Genomic DNA, 21,389 nt, shown 5'->3' with positions numbered 1-21,389 from the left:
CATCCAACTACATCACATGCTATAATTACACTGATGGCAATTAAAGTTTGCCTATAAGTACCCTTGTTGCAGCTCGTGGGATGCTCAGTGTTTAATGGCTACCATTAATTTGATTGGAAAATTGCACTGTACTGTATAGTAAGCAGTTGTTGTCCTCTGACGGTCCAGATGTAGTCCTGGTGTACATGTTGTTCAAACACCAGTCTCTTATATAACTGTAGGGGTTGCAGTGTGTGTCTGGCTTCAGTGCAGCACTGATTTATCTACTTCAAATTAAAAATGACATAATGTCTGCAGGGTTTCAGCAGGCCTTGAAGAGTCTTTAAACACATTGAATTCCGTTCCCTGGAAAAATGTCACAAAAGGTATTAAAAAGTCATCAGTTTAATTCACAAAAGTCTTAATTATTTTTCTCCTGCCTGCCACAGCTGTAGCCAGTATCTCAGTTATATGTGTTATTGTGTATTAAAGCAAAACAACAGCAAAACATAGCCTTGCTCCAACATACATTATAGATTTACTTACGCCCTATGAGCCCAGCTGCTGCCTGCGCTCCTCAGGTAGGGCCCTCCTAACTGTTCCTACAGCCCGCCTCGTTACAAAAGGAAACAGGGCATTTTCTGTTGGAGCTCCACATCTATGAAGCTCCTTACCCAAGGAACTTAGGTTGGCAAACTCATTGTCTTCATTTAAACACTCCTCTGCACACTCTGATTTATCTGATCTTAAGCCTATGTTCAATGTTTTTATTGCTGTTTTTATCTTGATGGTGTGCACTATTTTATTTGTCTCATAAAGCACTTTGTAACTGTGTTTTGAAAATGCTATATAAACAAAGTTTAATATTATTATATCAAAACATCCATTTACAAACTCTCTCAAAACTGGTGCAGTATTATGTAACACCTGGGCCACACTGTCCGTATGAGCAGTGCATGACGGCCACCTTGCTGAACTGCAGCGTCTTTGCCATGTATATTATATTTCCACAATTTAAAGTCCGTACTCCACTAATTTATTCAAGGGATTCTGTCCACAGAAACACTGTAAGAGGGTTTTATTTTGAAATATAAACAGGAAGTGTTGAGTTAAAAATTAATATTTACATTTTTTTTATGTCTGTAATCGATAAATACATTGAAACTTTAGTGAAAGGTGGTACAATGTCAATATAATTGTCAAAATGTTCACCTTCATTAATTAATTTTTGCTAAAAAAAACAAAAAAAAAAACGTGCATGTAACATGGCAAATATAGGCAAGACTCAAAATCTCTAGATGTTTTGCAGCTGAGCAGCAGCCAAGCTAGAGCAGCACTACTCACGTGGGCAATGAGGCTGCTCTAACCTGTTAACATGAGTGCAAAAAAAAAATACAAGAGGTCCCACGGTGCTCACACTGCTCAGTGTGGCCCGGGCATGAGTGACATTTATCCAGCTGTAGCCCCGGTGCTTCCCAAACACATGCATTAACCCTTTGTGAAACTAAACTTAATAATAAAACTTACCTGTGCTCTCCAATACTAGGCTTTTTTCACAAAAATGCATGTGTTTGGGAAGTACTGAGCACACAAGACTTGGATTATACTGCATGAGCTGTATGAGAGTCTGTAAACGGATGCTTTATATAGTTTTCCTGTTGTTAAAGCATTCCTCAATACAGTAAATCAATATGTTCATCGTTTTCCATGGAGGCGTGCATAAAAAAGAACAGTTTTCTTCACAAATTCAAGGTAACACAGCATCACTATATGATTTACAAATGCTCATTTAGCAGGTGAAATACTCCTTTAACTAAAAGTGGGATTGCTGCGACAGTGTGTTTGCAGGAGGCTGTTAAATCCCTTTTGTTGAGTTTCAGTCAGCACCATCAGACCTGCAGCAAACACTGTCACTACTGCCAACTGCAGTCGCTATGAAGCTCTTTATTCCATAATGGATGAATGTCAAGTAAGGAAAACCCATTTTCTGCTACTTATATGAGTATAGGTTGTGTTAATTCACGATATCATTAAGAATTATTTTTACATACTGCTGGGAGGCACTAAAAACAAATGATGCGAGCATCATGTTTTTATTCTGTGACTGATATAATAATAAAATGGATATTAAGTTGCTTTTTATGCGGCACTAAAGAGGCCCTAACAACTCAACAAGAGCCGTGCAGAAGCCCTGTGACTGATGCTATCAACAGGGACCTCAAATCTTGTGACTGGTGGAAAATATGTCACTTAATAGAAAGCTGTCATTGTCTCTCCCTCTAATTATTCGTGCTGTTTGTGTTGACGGAGAATCCGACGCGCCAAACAGGATATTACATCCTTGGAAGCACACAGGGATCTGAACACGGTGCAGTTTGTGGCCTCTGACAATGTGTCTTCAGAAAGTTTTCATTACTGGTCTTTGCTGACACTGCATACCAAATTGAAATCTGCAGAAAATGGTCAGAAGCCATACGTTCCATCAGACATTATTATTCCCATTTTTCACTGATAGATTAAACATTTGCAGATATTTATACATCTGCACAAATATGTCAACAGCTTTTCACATTTGCAACTTTAAAAATCAAAGAGGTGAAATGACAAGTGTAACCTAAGTCCTGCTCCAAGCAAACTAAAAATTTACACAGAGGTCAGACCTGGTAAAGATGGAGGTCGTCTAAAAGCAGCACCAAGATATTTCTGTGGATCAGTAGCTAATAAGCCCCGGTATTGTCCCAGACATCACAAAGAATGATGGAGGGCTCTTGCAACTCTAACACCGTCTCTGCAGGAGTATTAATAGTAATGTCTGGTGCCAAAGATACAGTGGCGCAGTGATTATTCGGTATTACAAATAGTGACAGGTGGATGTATGTGAGGAGACTCTGCAACATACTGACAGACTCTGAGTGAAGTAAATATAGCTGTGCATGTACAGCTCAGGAATGTAACAAGGATAGCACACACAGGAGAGGCTGCAGGTCTGGAACTGGGTCCAACTCCATGTACACATACACAAGCTTCTGCTATACCATTGCATTTGGTGTATAGGATCAATAATTTCTTAGTAAACCAGCCGTTAAATCCAAGTATTTGAGTATATTTACCTTATCAGCTCCTCAGTCTTCTCAGACTTTCCACACTTCTCATTAAAGCCACCAGTGGCTAAATCCCAAACTTGTCTTAAGATTTGTGAGTCACTGTTCTCCGTATCTCAGCCTGTACGGAAAGGGACAATATAAGCTCCCTGCTTATGCCGTAGACTAAAGATTAAATTAAAGCCCCTACCTACGTGTCTAATGTGGTAATATTATATACCAAGCGATAACCTGAAAATTAAACAACCCAATAGAGCACTTTGCAGTCCTCTGAGAGTTATAACAGAGGTGCAGTGAAGACGGGGTGGAAACAGTGATGACGGCTGCTCAGCATACCTATGTTCTCTCTTGCATTTCAATGACTTCATTCAGACTCATAAATTTTGATTCATTTGACCTAATGATTGTGTGTTGGTGGAGTTTACGAAGGCGCTAAGAGTTAGTCACTGCTCAGTTGTGCCTCATCTTATATAACGTAGCTCTGATGTTCAGAATTTAAGTCAAGTATCCTTTTTGATATCCTTCATATCCCTTTTAAAGAGAAGGGTATAACTAGAAGTATGATAAATGGGGGGTTGTTCACATAAACAGTGGAATATATGGAATAATAAGGCCAGAGATATTATGTATTTTTCTTATTGTAATAAAATGAATCCCAGAAACAGAGTAAAAGCAACAATAAACTGACCCTACTAACAATTATTGCCTGTTTTGTTAAAGCCTAATAGAGATTACTCCTCTCTGCCATAGACCTCCATTGTTCTCCAAAATCTATTAAAAAACATCAGTGAGCCACACTTTTGCTCTGGGTGATATTTTTCTTCACTACGACAAACATGGGCACTGTAGTTTATTTTATTTCAATCTCATACATTGTAAATACTCACTAGCACACAAAATGTGTATTAATTCGCAGCAGAAAATAGTCCCCCCAAATTTTGCACTGTTTACTCCTTTTTAAGTAATGTTTGCTAAAAACTACAATGCCCAGCTGTTTATGGGCATTACTGAGCCTTTTTTGAAAATGAAATGAAATATTTGTGTGCAGTTTTTAAACATTTACTTGCCACAGACAGGGTAGGGAATCAGAAAGTATTGGTCTTGTCAAGGGATTATTTTTGCCAATAATAAAAATACAGAATATTGCCATCCTTGTCTTTTAAATAGCAATATAGCTAAAAGTGTAAGTGAAAGCAAAGTATGAATGAGAAGTAAAGGAGTCAATGATGAGACATAGAGGAGAGGTAATAGAAAAGTCACTTCATGACTGGTAGAGGAGTCAACATTCTCCACACCTTAACTGTACGTGCACACCAAGAGCTGCAACGCAGCCAAGGTCACCCAAGCAGCGCCGCTGTCCAAAATATTTTTGGCAGCTCAAGTCGTTCATGACGTCATACATTCGAATGTTCAATCGTGCTTGTCAATTTAAAGGAGCCACAAAACAGGTTACTGGCTGGAGCACAGCGCCTTTGCCGGCTACCCAGCCCCAAAACTAGACTACATGAGTAAAGAAATTCATCACATGAAACAAGGGAGGTTAGGCGTTATATTAGCATGGATGTATTCGCCCCTAGTTTAAAAAATTCTTTCTTAATATCAACTCACCAGGCAAACCAACTACCATGCCTGCTCCTTTTGATTTCAGTCCCTATATATAAACAGGCACGAATCATAAAGGACTCTGTGTCCAGCCACAGCAGTAATTAGCTTCTCTCTCATTTTGAAGCAGGAACAAATGTTTGGTAGGAACTAAAGTTTCCGAGGATGTTCTCTGGGTTCCACACAAGCGATGGACATCTCATTTTTGATTGGTTGGTCATTTGCAGCCGAAATGCATCATAGCTAATTTGCATTAAGTTCATGACTCCCCAACTTTCATCTGACGCTCTGGTCGCCAAAACGCAGACGCTTTGCAGCCGTGGTCGCTGGTGCCCATTGAAAATGAATTGAATCAGTCGCCTTTGCAGCTTTTGAAGCTCTTGGTGTGCACATACAGTAACAGACACTGGAGTATTTCTGTATACCAGCTTTCATCCTGGCTATAAAGGCAGTAGTGTACAATACTTGGGTGGTTTATCTTTAATCCGAAAGCTGACACCTCGCATGCCAATCATTTCTTTACTTTTACAACAAATCCAACCACCAAAGATTGAATTTAACCCAACTTTACTACAGATACATCATTTAGTCATCACAGTTTTGAGCATTATGGTTTGCTCCATTTGAACTTGGAAGTTAGACTTCAGAGTTCCCAATCCGAAATTTAACTGGAACACCCCTGGAAGTTGAATTTTTGACCCAGAAAGTCACAGGAACCTTGCCAACCCCAACCTCAAAATCCAAGATGGCTGCTTCTCACATCAACAGTAGTGAAAGCTGCAGTAATATACTGTTTATTAGCATTTCTATCTTATTTTTGTCTCATTAAAACAGTCTTAAACACAGTCTTGTCCATCTTCTGTCTGTGTACAAGCTACTATGGTGTTTATATGCACAAAATACAACGTAATTTGATGTTATCAACTGATATTGCTAACAGTGGCTAGCTTGGCTAGAACTGGTGTTGCCAACAACATCTTGATTTTCTGTCTTGTATTGGAGCACAGTCAATACAAGTGTGACATCATTCCCAGCTCCAGCTTCAGATCTCTGAGGTAAATGGACCATAGCATTATATGTAGAATGTGAATTTCCTGGGGCGCCCTGGTAGCTCACGTGGTAGATTGTGCGCTCCATGTAGGCTGAGTCCTTTGCAGCAGCCGGTTTGCATCTGACTTGCAGCCTTTTGTTGCATGTAGTTCCCTCTCTGTCTCTCCCCTTTCATGTCTTTGTGTCCTATCTAGTAAAGGGTAAGAAGGCTGACAAATTAAGCCTCAAAAAAAGAATGGAAACTCCTTTATTTGTTATCTTTCTCAATATACAATTAGTTGAAAATTGAAGTTCTTCCTTCATTGATTCATGTTGCACCTTTGGTTTATTCGTCAGCTGTATGTATATAGTCCCTGACCATATGACTCTAAAGGATCTCCACAGATAATATCTCATTCTTCCACTCTATTATATTTCCTTTCTTTACTGTATCTCCTTTCATTGCTTTTAATCACCGCAGTCAACAAAACAGACTTATATAGAGCAGTAACATCCTTTGCGATGCTGCAGAAACCTTTTGACTGGCCAAAGCTACATTACATCATGTGCTCAGCCATGTATGTGCAGCCTCGGGGTTTGTTCGTACGCGTGCAGGCTTTCAAGATTTTTCAGTTCAGCTCTCAAGACTATGTTTCTTTCTGTCAGCTCAGAGGATATCTGGTTTTTTGATTTGTGCAGTGAATGAACACACAGCCCGACATGTTTGGAAAGGAAACCACCCTGAAGTGACACATGTATGGATGAAAGTAGTAGATTAATGCAGTATAATTAGCATTAAGGAAGACAGCAAGTAGAAAAATACGTCTCCAGCTCTATGCTAAAAAGAAACGGAAAGACAACAGATAATATTTGTACATTTTATTCATTCATGAAAAAGACCTTTTTTATATATATTTTTTTCAGGGTTTGTTTCCCCAGTGTTGTGCATTTTCACAGTTTTAAATATTTGCCAGAACTGACCCATTTTCAAGTATTGGTGTAGAAGTCAAAGCTGAACAAAGGAACACAAACTGATTTGACTATTTCAGTGCCGCATTTCCAGAAATCAAACCAAACAGAATGAGAAACACAGATAGTCGTTCAAATTCCTGTATGTGCTACATTTAGGGTTGTGTTTAAACCATGATGCTTTCATTGTTGAAGTCAGGAGAACAGCGAGATGAATTTTCATGGGATAGAAACAAAAGTGAAAGCTAGGAAAATGAAGGCAGGTGGTCCTGAGTGTGAAGTTGGGATGTTGGGATGGGATAACTTGGGATAACTACATCAGGATCTGAAGCAAAGGTTAGCAGCCCTCAGAAGTGATGGTGTGGGTTTAGGAGAGGAGGCTTTTGTTCACTTGGCACGGCCTTACAAGCAGAAAACACTACAACAAATAATCTTTCACGTGGCTACATTTTGCATTTGTGATGTTTCTCTGGAAATAACAACAACTTAAAACAGGCCTGTTATTAAGTGCCAGGAAGTTTTAGATTTCACAAGTTACTACTGCATAGTTTTGGCTTTGTCCAATTTTGGCACCTTTTGCCCTCCATACAGCAAACGAACTGAGCGGTTTTGTTTTTCTGTGGCGTAGTTAAGGAAGCACATAAAGCATATATGAAGTTCTTCTGTTGTGTGAACATAAAATACACATCATTAACACATCTTTAACAGATCCAGACACACACACACACACAGAAGACGATTAAAATCCTTATCCTATGATATAACATAAAATGCTGTTGACAGCTGACAGGCACCCACTCAAAGACCTCATTTCTTTTTCATGTTACACAACACATGTTTCACTTCTTGTTTATTAGCAAACAGGTGTGTTTTGTGCATATGGCTTTGCAGCATGTGCATGTCTTCAGACGGTCCACGTGCCGGGCTGATAAATTAGTTCTCGCTGCCAATGTGACACTGCTGTGACAATCAGATACCACGCCAGGCCTGCTCCTTTCCCCTCAGGGTGTTTGTGTCTGTGTATGTGTGTGTGAGAGAGAGGGCAAGCTCTGTCCCTGTTTTATGACAAGGACATAACCTTCCCTGAACTGTGTTTGTGTGAGAGAGCCAGAGAAAGAAAGAATCATGACTCAACAACAACGGAAGCACATCAGTGAAACTCCTCATCCTGCCTAAATCCCTCAAATGGGATTTAAGACACACACACACACTCACATTAACACACACACATGTTGTGAGTGTGGGACACTCTGCGTGTCAAATTTTAATCACATTACATGTACTCCAGGTTGAGCACTACCCAGTGAGTCTACAGGTCATCTCAAGACATTACGAGGCAGCTACAAATACTACGTAAGGTGAAAGGTCACCACGTTCAAAACAAACCACAAATTAAATTAACTTGTGGTTGACATCCAAGTTGCGCGTGGTAAATGTCACTGTTATTTTAAGCTGGCTTTAATGTCTGAATGGATTCAATTTGTTGTCACCCTTCGTATTCATTCCCTCGTGGCTGCTCGCCTGTCTGCGGGACATTTTGGGACTTTGACGGCTCCCAGTGCACAAACACTTTGACCCTGACCTTTGCTATTTGACCTCACTTAAACCTCAGCCATGACTCTAGCTGGCCCTCGCGTTGCATGGCACGACTCGGCACAGTTCAGTCCATCTAGGGCATGTAAGTGTGTCACAGCAGATCTAATTATGACAGCAGTCCCCCAATAGCCTTTTGCTTCTCCTCTCCCTTCACCGCAGCACCCTACGACCCAGCCTGAAGCTGAGGCTGTCGCGGGTATGCATGAACCGAGCTGAGCAGGAGTGTCTATATGAAGCCATGTGTGGGCTTAAAATGTGGCTATAAAGCAGTGTAGCTGGTGGCAAGAGATGGACATCGTGAATTGATGTTTGAGCTCTGGTTCAGCTAGATATCATTTGACTTGTACCGCATTGATCCACATGGTGCTCTGCAGAGAATGTAAGCTTGTACATTGAAACTATTTGAGTCACAGTTAAAGGAATATCTCAACATTTTTGGAAATACTTGCTTTCTTGCCGAGAGTTAGATGAGAAGATTGATATCGCTCTGGTATACGCTAAATACGAAGCTACAACCAGGAGACGGTTAGCTTAGCTTAGCATGAAGACTGGAAACACCCTGATCAAGCCACAACTTGTCATTTTTACACTTTTGTTTCTTACAGATCAAACAAACGAGATATAATGTGTTACCAGGTGAGCTTTAGAGGTGCTGGTAGGTGTTTTTGGTATCTTTGGACAAATCCAGGCTCTTTCCAGGCTTGCTAAGCTAAGCTAATAGGTTGTAGCTTCGTATTGTGTACACACATGAGAGTGGTATCGATCATGTCATCTGATTCTCGGCATGAAAGCAAATAAGCGTATTTCTCAAAGTGTCAAACTATTCCTATACAGTCTAGGTAGAAGTATCAGTTAAATCAAAAAAACTCATTTAAAAAGTTAAATGGACAGAATATTCTAAAAAAGATGTTTCAAAATGTGGGTATTTTGGATAAAATTCATTGTACAGTTGATAGTAAGGAAACGCTTATACACTGAAACAGCAAAAGCTTACTGATCTTTGTGAAATACAGGAGCAGATCAGGCTTGCATGCAAATTATTTCTTTGGTTGGAGGCAAAACGCAGGAACTTGGAGAGCACACTGAGCTTGCAAGATGTTTCTAACATCTGAAAGTGAAAAACGGCCCTTCAACAGAACAAACTCTCACAGAGCTCATTAACAGACTCTTAAAAAAGTATGCGTATATAAATATTTTGGCTTCCCATGATGCCAAATTCAGCCTTTCTCTCTGCTTTTAAGAGTTTTAACTCAGCCCCTCTCAAAGATTAAAAGCTTAACCAGCATCATCTCGTCTAATGTTGGTATTTAGCTGACCATAGCTGTTTGTGTATGCGTGTGTTTGTGTCTTACACTTGCCGGCGGTGAAATAAAGGGAGGCAAACCCCACGTTCCTGCAGCAAGAGCTACAACTGGCAGGGCAGAGAAGTGGGTCATCTATATGCCAACCGTGCAGTCAGGATCAAACTTGCATGCCTCCTGCTCTGCTTTTCAGCCTCGACAACAGATAAAAAATGAGAGAAAGAAGAGGGGGAAGGCAGAGGGGGAGGAAGAACACTGGTGTGGATGAAGATAGCAGATGACTGCAGAAGAGGGACAAAAACACGTAACATGAGAGGCATGTTTTGACTTTAATATTACAGAAAGAAAAGGGATGCTATTGATTTAAAGGAAGGCAACAATAATGAATACAATGTGATTAAGATTGTCAGGATTGACAGCGCAGCAGAGATCCTGCTGTTTACTCTCCTGTTATTAAAAATTATTTCCCCTGTCTGTGGCTGCGTATTAATCAAAGTATTGATTGTTCAATGTGAGCAATGCAAACACTTAGTCACTCACTGCGGTGAGAAAGAGAAGGCCAGACAGGATGGATGAAAGAAGGGAAGGAAGTGAAACAGGGGCCCTGAGATGGAGTGATAAAGGAAAACTTGTTCTGTTGAATGCTACAACTGCCTCTAAACAGAATAAAGTGAATGAAATGAGGGTAGCTGAGGAGCGCTTCTGAGTACTTTTTGCTCAGATTGTTATTGCACGTTATTTCGTTGAGTGCTATCGACAAGTGTTGGCTTCACTGGTGTATTCTGTATCAGCACAGAGCATCTTTTCGGTTGCATAATGCACTTGAAACACAGCTAGTTAGATTGGTTGTATAACTGTCTACGCATAATGCTGGTTGTACTCGTGAGACAATACATTTGTCAGGTAACTTTAACATAACATAAAAGAAGCCGGGTCTTCTTCTGTGGTGTCCTTCCTGTCCTAAACCCACACATACCAGCACCAACAGTCTGGAAGAGACGGGACAAATGAGCAAAATACTGCATTGCACTTGGTTTAAGGCTAAAAATTTGCAGTGAAAAGCGATGTAAACTTAAGGCAGCATGGATTGAATGTCTTGCATGTTGCTTTTAAAAAAAGTACTAAAATCTAGCATGTCACCCGATGCAACAACAACAAACACAATTAAATGCACTCTCTCCCAGCCCATAAATAAAAACACAACTGGTATTCATACACAAGGTTTGTGCATATCCATGTTTGTAGCCCGTGCACAGACATGGTCATGTAAAATACTTCAATCCACCCACGCTCACAAACCCCATATCACATGGCCCGAACAGCCACAATATAAAACTGAAATAAAAAACCAAGTAATTCTCGTTTTTCATGTTTGCAATGATTTCATTTAGCACAGTGCGACCCGACCCAGTTTGAAGGTAGAATGGTTACAGTTTGTTCGCTCCAGTTTTGAAAGTGTGTTCAATCCCCCACCTCAGAGCAACAGCTGGTCTTTTTCTCAGAGCTGGTTTCGTCTGTCTCTGCCTGTTTTTCTCTCCGTCAGTCTTTTTCAAAATGTAAGAGAGAAGAACGTAGAGGCAAAAAAACAACAAAAAAAAGACAGGAAAGGGTTAAAGCAGTGAGAGCTGGTGACGAGTGGGAACATAAGAAAGACAACAAATAAGAGATGATACTGTTAAGGTATCCAAGGCCAGTCTGGTCAGTGAAACAGGTCAGTATTTGGGTGGGATGACAACCACGGGGTCGCCATTCTTTGGCCGCCACATCAGCACCTGGGCATCATTGGCGTTAGGCTTAACCATGGCGTTAGAGGGGATGGACTCGTTCTTGCCCAGGATCTGGGGCTGCTCCTGGGCCACGGGTTCGTTCAGAACAGCTCTGTGGCCCAGAGGCTTCTCCGGGTCCACTTGGATGTGAAGTCGCATCCTCCAGCGGATTGTCTGCAGGACGAGTGTCTCTGAGGTGGCCTGGTTAATGGCCACCAGCCAGGTCGTAAAGCTCTGGTCGCGGTGGATGCTGCTAAGCTGAGGCACGTTGCTGTCGCTGACGGGCACACCCCAGGTCACGCTGGGGTAGAAATTGTCATTCATACTAACAGTGAACTTGCTGTCCTTCTTGGTGGGGCCTACCACAGTGCAGGTCTCCGTAGTGTTGCCGTACCACGGGTAGTTCACCCCATCCGAGTCACTGATGGCCTGGATTTTGCCATCACGCAGGTCGGGTAGCTCCCAACTCGACCTGGAAGTTGAAAGGAGTTACAGATGAGGATTTATGCAGAGGTTAAGCTCATAGAAACTGAAGCTCATGTAAGCAGTTTAGCTTTGCGTCATTGGGCAGAAATTGAGCATATTGTAATTCAAGTGGTCTAAAAGAACACTAGACTTCTGCAGCTTCTCTTGGCTCTGTTGTTTAGGCTTTAGAAGATCTAGCCCATGATGGGAGACTTTGAACAATCACATTTTCAGAAAGAGCAGCTGTCAATCATGTCAGTCATTGTTCCTGAACTGCAGTCAAACTGTCAAACTAGGCAGCAATGATCACATATGAGTCAAGATTCTGTTCCTGCATTGCCTTCTTCTCACCTCACATTTTAGTGTACCGTTTAGCTGTAAAATGACAAAGTTCGTGACCACCCACCATGTTGAAAACAGTCGAGCCAAAACGAAGCACTGCTCACTGGCTCGAGCAAATATTCTCATTTTACAGCTCATAAGTACACTAAAATATACTAAAAAAACAAAAACAAAAGCGGTCCAACTGTCAAACTATGCAGCGCTGATCAAATTGAAATTCTGTTACTGCATTACCTATTTCTCACCTCAGTGTACTGTTTAGCTGTAAAATCAGAGAGTTTACAGCTAAACAGTACACTAAAATATGTTTCTGAAAACATTTGAGGTGAGAAATAGGCAATGCAGCAACACAGTCTTAATTCATATTTGATCAGGACTGCTAGTTTGACAGTTTTTCGCAAATGACATTTAGAGCACTATGAGGAGGCAGAGGAGCATTTTTTCACAGATTATCTGCTTCATGTACTACTGTCACGGTAAAATGACGGTTATGAAAAAAAATACGTTTTTGTCACCTACTGTAGCTTTACATGTCTGTTGTGGTTAAAGGACAATAGCGGCTTATTACACCTTTGGTCTTTTCACCATAGGTTTAGTCATCATGTATTTCAGTTAGGACAACATCATCGCTACAACTGAGTCTTATGGCGGCAAGAAATAAAAGCAAAAAACAACAATCAAGCCATTTTCTATTTAAACACTTCCTTTAATGGTAATATAATGTCTTATGTGAAATTTAATTATGCCTAATTACATAGCAAAACTGTGTGCATGCACAAGTACAGTAGGCCAGTGCACTAAACCAAAGCAAGGGATTCCTCGTGTAAAAACTTCTCCTGTCTAATCCTCTCTGTATAAATAGCTTATAATTTGCATCTCAATAGTGTGACAAGTCTCCCTCTTGATATCCCTGTAGGTCCAATAACACATAACATGACAGACACAAGGAGTCGACTCAAAGCCTCACAGTCGGATCTTTCCGCAAATTTTCAAACTGCGGTGGAGAAAATACAACACAACAATAAAATATAGCGACACACACAGCAGACGACACTGAACGGCTTAAGTGACCTGGCACCTCTGGTCTGTCCACCTATGGATTTTCTGCCCGCAGCAGGAAAAAGATTACCTTTCATTCCCTGAAGTCGAGGATCAGCAGGACAGAGGAGATAACAGTGTGATCACCGGCCACATGACTTACTGCCTGCTTGGCCTGGCCCCACATTCTGATTTATGTATTCACCCAGGGGGTGAGATTAGCATGTCAGGCATGATAATAGCTGGCCCTTGTGTGTGTGCATGCATGTGTGTGTTCGTGTGTGTGTGTACATTTCTGGTATGAAAAATCACTTAATCTTCTCAACTCATGCCTCCAAAAAAATTTGCAGCAATTCTCCATTTTGTCAGACATAATTTTAACTGAATATCTGCATCTGATTCTCAGTGGGAAACGTCTCCTGTTTATTATTTATGAGAGCAGGGCTTGATATAGATCTCCAGCACAGACAATATGGCCTAACAAGCACATGTGCTGATGAATTTTATCATTACATGTACTGTCCATAACATCATCAGGTGGTACTTCTGTTTAAGCAGTACACTAAACTGCCTAAATGCTGCTTTGTTTAACAGGCAAACTGAAACCTGGTCCTGCACATGAACTGCTGTGAAACAGGTGAAAAAGTAATCTATAACCGCACATCAAAAGCAAGAACACACTGCGGCAGCAAGCGATAATGGTGCATGAAGCAGAGTCGACTGCACATAGGTACAAAGTGGCGTTGTCTACCTGCTGAGGAACTTTGATCATGAGTGAGGAAAGCGTTGCAGACATATGGCTCACTTCCTGTTTGTGTCTTCACAGCCAAACGGTCTGCAATAAGTGGTGTGTGTCTGACAGAACCGCAGGGATGCTACAAACCATTCACTCAAAAAAATACTGAACTGCCTTGCACTGTGACTCCTGAGCATGTCAGTTGTTGTAAATGTTGCATGCACTCTAGCACAGTGATTCTAAATCGGGGTGCTTGTTGCTCAGAGGGCACTTCTGCAGCTGCCGAGGGGGTGCTTGTGTAAAAAATATTTATATCCACATATTGTGTGAGCTCTAACACCTGAACACGGCAAGTTGGGACTCAGAGTGTGTGCAAAGTAGTTAGCAAGTCAGCAAAGAAGTCTAAACTGTTGGCTCAAAGCAACAGATAATTGATAACTGAAACTTTTCTGTGTCTGCTGCTAGCAAGGTAATTGTTCATATGCTTGTTTACCATTTGTTTATGAACACACATTAGTTATGCCTGCTTAGTATGTCAGTAAACTCTATGATAGTCCTGCCAATGTGACGCGAACAGACGAAATACAAAGTGATCTTGCTTGATTAACCAATGATGTGTGGTGTGCTGCATACAGTATATTTTGAAAGACAAGCAGGGGACTGTTTAAAATCATCTGCACGCCACAGTTGGCCCCCGGCCTGGACTTTGGACATGCCTGACCTATTGCTTTAGTGGTTGTAATACTGAAAGTCCTAGCAAAGGTTTGACTGAATGAATGTCATCTTAAGCCACATTCAGGTCATCACCATGATAGCAGCAATAAATCCATCCAAAATGTGTCTGCTGTCTTACAACATACTGTAAAGATGCATGTGTTTTTGACAAAACTCTTAATAAAAGTTGATTTCATAGGCTGAAATTGCCAACTCCAGATTGGTGATACATAAAAGTATTCAAAGCTTTCGCTCTGATAACAACACCAGGCTTATTAGAAGTTTGAAGAAAGCTTCATTGAGAAATCATGCCTCTGCTGAACAATGCGGAAACACAGCTCATTTCCTGTTTCTACAACTTTGCTGCCACATTCATTTGTATGTCACGGGCAGATGGTTTGGAGTAGCAGAAGTGTGTTTATGAGACATGATAAAAGCACCGAGGAGATGCTTCCTGTCACAGGTGGTGAGGACTGGGTCGATTTTATAGAGTACAGGTGAAGAAAGAGGGTGCCAATGCAATTAATTAATCATTTACAGCATGCTCAAGCCTCACCACCTGCACTCTGTGTTTTTGGGTAGACTACCACAGTGCTCTACCAAGAATTACGGTAGCTCACAAATGACTATTTATATATCAGTTTCTCACCCTGTGTTAGAGTGAATTTGTGAAGAAAACTTTGTTTTTGCATGCCTCCATGGTGAACGAAGAATCCAAAAACCGCAAGAAACCTGCTTTTTAAACAACAGCAAAACTATATCAAAACATCAGTTTATAAACTCTCACACAACTTGCACTGTGTAATAAAGTTTCATTTATCCAGTCGTGTTGTCAGTATTTCCTGTGCAAACAGCCATTTCTGAGAGGGAGCTGAACAGAGAGTGAAACTTATCTATGCTCTCTTCAAAGCCAGACTCCATTGGAAAAAACAGTCATTTATAATCCCTGTACACGGGAGCTGCTGTTCTACCGCTGCCTCAGTCAGTTAATTTGTTTGAGTTATTGTATGACTGTGGTGTTTTAAAGTTAGTTCAGATTCACCAAAATCGCATAATAAGACTAACTAATCGAGGCAATGGTAGACCAACTGCTCCTTTGTTCTTTAAGGTAAAATTGCTGTTTTTGTCAATGGAGTCTGGCTTTGAAGAGAGAACAGATAAGTTTCATTTACCATGAAGTCACCTGTCAGAAAGGGCTGTTGGTTTGGGAAGTACTGAGCAAACCACTGGATAAATGAAACTTGGATGATACTGCACGAGTTGTGTGAGAGTTTGTAAACAGATGTTTGATAAGTTTTGCTGTCAGTTTTTGGATTCTTCGTTCACCAGAGGCATGCAAGTAAAGCAAAGTTTTACAGGGTGAATCATTGACATACATATGGTCATTTGGAGGGTGAAGTATTCCTTTAACAGGAAGTGTTGTGTGCAGTATACATGTTTATGACGAGGGTTAACCTTATTTAAGGAACATTATAGCCATAAATGCTGTTATCAAATGATGTCAAACTTAAACAACAGATAAATATTAATTTCTTTTTTAGTTTAGTTTCTGCCACAGTTCCTATTTTTAACAACTTTAAATTTTTAGGGCAGCACGAGACATGTAATCACACATGGGTATGTGCTCAGCCCTACAACACTGTACCTCAGTAAAGCTATTCTAAGAGACGAATGCAACAACCAGGGAGGAGAGACTATGAATGTGTCCAGAATCCAGAGCACATCATCCAAAGCCAACAGAGAAATCATCCACATTACCGTCCTCAGCTGTTCTGTTCAATTACAGCACGCCGAAGCTTTATTGCCATCAAAGAAACTACTTAGTATGAGAGACTCAGCAGTGAGAGCGGGCTCATCTCTCGCATCCTAAGAGCGGCTTCAAAAATGAACATCGAGAATAGGTGGCCTTAATGTGGTCGTAATGACTTCAATACTGGAATATGATGATATATAAACAGCTTTTTTGGTTTATGAGCTACATGGGTAGAAAAATATGTTAACACTGCACACATAGGGGATTAGTGGGTGGGTGCATTCAAACACCACTATATAAAGCACTGTATTTACTGTACATGTATGTGTTACATGCATGTTGGTTAGTTCCAGCTTGTGGTAACTGTTCCTCTTTGTTGATATGGTATATCTGTGTTGTTCTCTTAATTTTGTACTTGCTGGCTGCATTTTGGGCACAAATACATTCCCACTTTTTGGGCTATGTTTTTAAGCACACATCATTAGGAAAGTGCTGATTACTGTTGCTCTTTAATAGCTGGAAAATGCTTGTATTTTCAGAATTAAAGCCCTTTTTAGAGGATTCTTTTACATCTTAAAATATTATTTAAATAATTATCTGTTGATTCCTCTACTGTGAGCCCAGTAAAAAACAAATACCAGAATAAATGTTGGTGTTGTGCATTTCCGCACAGTACAGATATGTAACTTTTGTACGTTATTACTGTGGATATGTTGAAAAGTTACATTTCTTTACGATTCAACATAGTTAATGTGTTGTTACATTTAGGCACAAACCCCACTTTGGTTGTGGTAAGGAAAAGATTGCACTTTTGACGGCACAATCGCCACTGTTAGTGCAATGTCTCACTCAAAAACACCCGCTTTTGGTGGCAGCTTGGCCGCCGTCTCGCTTAGAATGTCACGCCATCCACCATCTCCTGTGTCTCCCAATGAAAATGTCAGCTCACATACATCTAATGACAACTACTTCACCTTAGAGACGTTGATATGATACGTCTGAAACATAAAACTGTAACGTATCTGTATTTTTGCAAATGTACAACGCCAACAATTTCCTCTGACGACGCAGCCGCTGGCAATTAGTAACTGTCTCCAATTTTATGCTTCAGGCTTCAAAGTGGGGAGCTATGCTGCTTTCTGTCTATATTGTGTTTTAAAATTGGAGTTTTTTTGAATGTGTCTGTGCTCCTTTAATATGAACGGTACATCGCTAACACAAAAGAACTTGACAAAAGAGCGTGACAACTCGGCGAGATAAAAGAGTAAATATTCAGGCCTGGATGAAAGAGGCAATTACTGTAAATACAAATGCAGTTTACTGTCTCTTTCTCACTCTCACACACACACACACACACACACATGCTGGACCCAGTTTGGGGTGCTGGGAGGGGACTGAGTCTCTAATCTTAGCTGTGCAGCATGCAGTATCTATAGATAAAGCATATTCTGGATACAAGTCAGCTTGTGGTTGCCCACTACAGGATATGAGATGAATGAATGCTAGTTGTCTAACATTAGTACTGATATCCCTCCCACACACACATCGCCCAAACACACTCACACTGACAAAAAAGAAAACGACATGAGTCTATTTTCTTGAAGCTGACTTTTCTCCTGTTTATAACCGCTGCTGCAGAACCTAACTGTATATTGACAAGTGGAGGGATCTGAAAGGTCACAGCAAATATTTTCCATCACAATGTCCTGCTCTCATATCTGTCAGATTTTGAAGTACTTTGTAGCCCGCAGGCATGCAGCCACGAGCCCATACACTGCAGATAGCTGAGCGACTGATTGAACATTAAAGTTCACTCGCAGACAAGTCCATTTATTTTACTTTTCCATAAATCTCTTACTTATCTCCCGGCATGCAGATGTTAATGTGTAATATTTTCAAAGTGATGCAACCACAGACAAGTTTCACTACTGCAGAATATTTCCACTGAAGGATAATTTTATCATTATTTGTGAGACTAAAAACAGGAACGCAAACACTCTCACAGTGACATTGAAATAAATGTTTTGGTGGTTGGCAACTACTCTTTTTGTTTTTTCTCCTCTGGACATTTTAAGGGTTTGGCCTTGAGTGTCTAAAGTACTTGAATTGGCAATTTTTTACTGAAGTCTGATCTCAAAACTTAAAATTCTACTAATGTAGTTCTCTATTTTGGGCGAAAGCACTTCTCCAAAAGTGTCTTAAATGATCTCGTGTTCCAGTCAGAGTTGGGTGGTACCAATAAAATATATGTACAAGAGTTTAAAGTCAATCAACAGAAAATTCATGAGCAGCTAGTTTGATGATTGATTTGTTCAGGTGATTGACAAGCAAAACTAGATTTTGGACTTTTGGTTGGACAAAAAAAGACATTTGAAGACGTTACCTCAGCCTCTGAAACCTTTTTGACATTTCATAGACCAAATAATTCATAGGTTAATCAAAAATAATAATAATTGTCACATTAATGGTCACTGAAAGTTAGTTGCAGCCCGTATGTTAACTTGTTTCTGTAACCAATGACCCCAGCTCTGATGAGGTAAAGAGTGACTGTGATTAAAACCATTTTCAAAGTAACCTGTCCAACCTTGATCTAAATGATATCATCTGAATTGTGGCAGGAGTGCAGCAAATTATAGAGCTGAATCTGAACTGTACTGGGGTTTAATATTCCACAGATGAAGCATTATCCTCCCTTTTTGTTCATTTCAAAATGAATATCCTTTATTAATCCCCGAGTCTCAGCCAGATGTGCTCGACACATGCTCATCAGAACTGAATGGAGCAAAAGACGGATAGTGGAAGTTTTGGGGGGTTGTTCTGTTGCATATTTTTGTTTTTATGGCAGTTATAATGTCTGCATGGTTGTGTAGAGGTGTATGAGGTATGGTATGAATGTATGGGTGCATGTGTGTATGTAGATATGTATATTTTTTATACTTTTTTTATGTAGAAATATTTATAGACATATTTCTTCTTTCTACATCTCAACTCTCAACTCATTACAAGCCTGACAACACAGTTAAATAAATACATAAGAGCCCAGGATACTCACATCCCTTTGTTTCCATACGTATTGTAGAACTCCATGTGGTTACATGCTTGAATCCAGCCGATGGTCCATGTCTCTTTACCGGCTACTGGCGGCACCAGGACCCGGGCATAAGCTCGGAAGTGAGGTGTCCGGTAGCGCAGGACCACGCTGGATGACTCGTCGATGCTGGTGGGGTTTGGGTCGATGGAAGTGTTCACCTCCAGGACGATGATACTGTCTCGGAAACTCTTGGGCTTACACCTGATACTCTGGATACAGCCCATTGCATTAAATAGCAACACAATCCACAACAACGTCCAGAGGTCTGGAGAAGAAAAAAGACGCATGGACACAGCAAAGAAAATCACCACAGGTCGATCCACATCATGTTTAGAAAAAAATAAAAAATAAAATACAAAAAAGCTTACCAGATTAAAAAGAGTTTATTTACAGCAGACTGTCTCATGTATCTTTGATGCAAAACTTTCAGAAAAGAAGGGAAAAAGCAGGCTCAGAGAATCTTCATATCTGTAGAGCGCATGCTTTCCGCTGCGTAAACGCAACTTCATCAAACAAGCGCAGGTACAATAACTTTCCTTTATCCGTGCACTGGTGTTTTCATGCTGTCAGGTTACAAGTCATTGCCTCCTAAATGCGCTTTATCACATAAGGACTTGACCTTTTGGCAACATGCATCCATTGGAGAGCTGTGCGTAAAAGCTGCGGGTTAATTATGAGCTGAATAATTAACACGAACTACTACTGTTACATCTTGGCGTCATATTCTCTTTGTGTTTGATGCTTTATCTCAATAACAGCTAATCTGTGGACGATCCAAAGGCTAATGCGCTATGTCCAGCTGGTGACATGAATCATAATCAAAAATGTTGTGCTGGACAGTTAGAAACGACTAATGGCAGCTCGGAGGTGATCGCTCACATTATGTAGAGCCGCCTTATGGTCATTTAATCCGCAATAGCCTCAATTCCTCACAATAAAAAGTGTCATTTTCCGATTTCAGAGCGCTACACTGAGCGTTTTTGATGCATGTGCGGATTAACGGCTCATGCAGTGCAGTTGCATGAACTGTGATCTATCTTTAGCCGACAAAAACAACATGCAAAAACAAGTCTACCTATAAAACATTTGACTGGAAAGTCTCCAGTGTCTCCAGCAGCAGGGTGAGATCCCGGAGGAATTCAGAGTGGACGGCGGCTCACACAGTTCTTCGGTCAGAGAGGTAATTCCGTTATCTCCTTCACACCGGCTCCCGTTATTTCTCCCCCACAGCTGCAAATGATCTCACCGTCCCACAGAGAGAGGTAGCATTTCCAACAAGCACTGAGACATCGGCGAGTTAGAGACGGAGCACCGCAACATCCAAAGGACACCGCCGGGTCAACTTTACCACCCATTTCACCGGATCCATACTTGGATTTTAGAAAAATAAATAAAAATATGAGACCTCGGGAGGGAGAAATGTCAGCTGTCACATAGTTGGACAGTTGCGCTCCTGTCCTGTGTGCGATGGGATGCAGCTCAGCCTAAATTCCTGCACAAGCTGTCATTTCTCTGTGATCGTCCCATCGCTGCCACGGCAGGTTCACCCCGCTACGCATTGGTCTATTTCAGCTGCCTGGGAAGCAGCTTTATAAGTATCTTTGAGACGACACTTCCGCTCTGGGATGCAGGCATGCTGGGAAGTGTAGGCGCAGCCGAGCTCAGCGCAAAGAGAGACAGAGTAATAAATAATTCAATAGTTCACCTCACACAACCTCACGGGAGATGATCCTCTGTGTGATGTTGAACAGGATACTTTGTGGCATTTTGTCTGTCGACCTTTCCCCGTTATACACATATGCGCGTGCAAATAATATTAGCTACTCGTTTATTATAGGACTAAATATTAGATTTCAGATTCAGATTGAGAATACTTTATTGATCCCTGGGTGGAAAAGGCTAGATGT

General features: G+C 40.9%; 1 protein-coding gene across 3 annotated transcripts; it reads right to left on the bottom strand.

Annotated features, from left to right (window-relative positions):
* Window positions 1-6,575: 6,575 nt before the first annotated feature.
* Window positions 6,576-21,155, bottom strand: fam78ab (family with sequence similarity 78 member Ab). Of its 3 annotated transcripts, none has more exons than XM_033646238.2 (3): window positions 20,558-21,155; window positions 19,444-19,747; window positions 6,576-11,815 (listed from the first exon to the last, which is right to left on the bottom strand). In XM_033646238.2, exons 2-3 carry the CDS (start codon window positions 19,704-19,706, stop codon window positions 11,290-11,292), a joined length of 789 nt encoding a protein of 262 aa, XP_033502129.1. In that variant the 5' UTR covers window positions 19,707-19,747; window positions 20,558-21,155; the 3' UTR covers window positions 6,576-11,289. The 3 variants fall into 3 exon arrangements, with proteins under 3 accessions (XP_033502129.1, XP_033502128.1, XP_033502127.1); XM_033646237.2 differs by having other exon boundaries at window positions 19,851-21,149; XM_033646236.2 differs by lacking the exon at window positions 20,558-21,155 and having other exon boundaries at window positions 19,444-19,769.
* Between the last annotated feature and the right edge of the window lie 234 nt (window positions 21,156-21,389).

The sequence above is a fragment of the Epinephelus lanceolatus genome, chromosome 19, assembly GCF_041903045.1.
Source record: "Epinephelus lanceolatus isolate andai-2023 chromosome 19, ASM4190304v1, whole genome shotgun sequence".
NCBI lineage: Eukaryota > Metazoa > Chordata > Actinopteri > Perciformes > Serranidae > Epinephelus > Epinephelus lanceolatus.
Note: the sequence above shows the minus strand (reverse complement) of the source record. Positions and strands in the feature narration are given on the sequence as shown.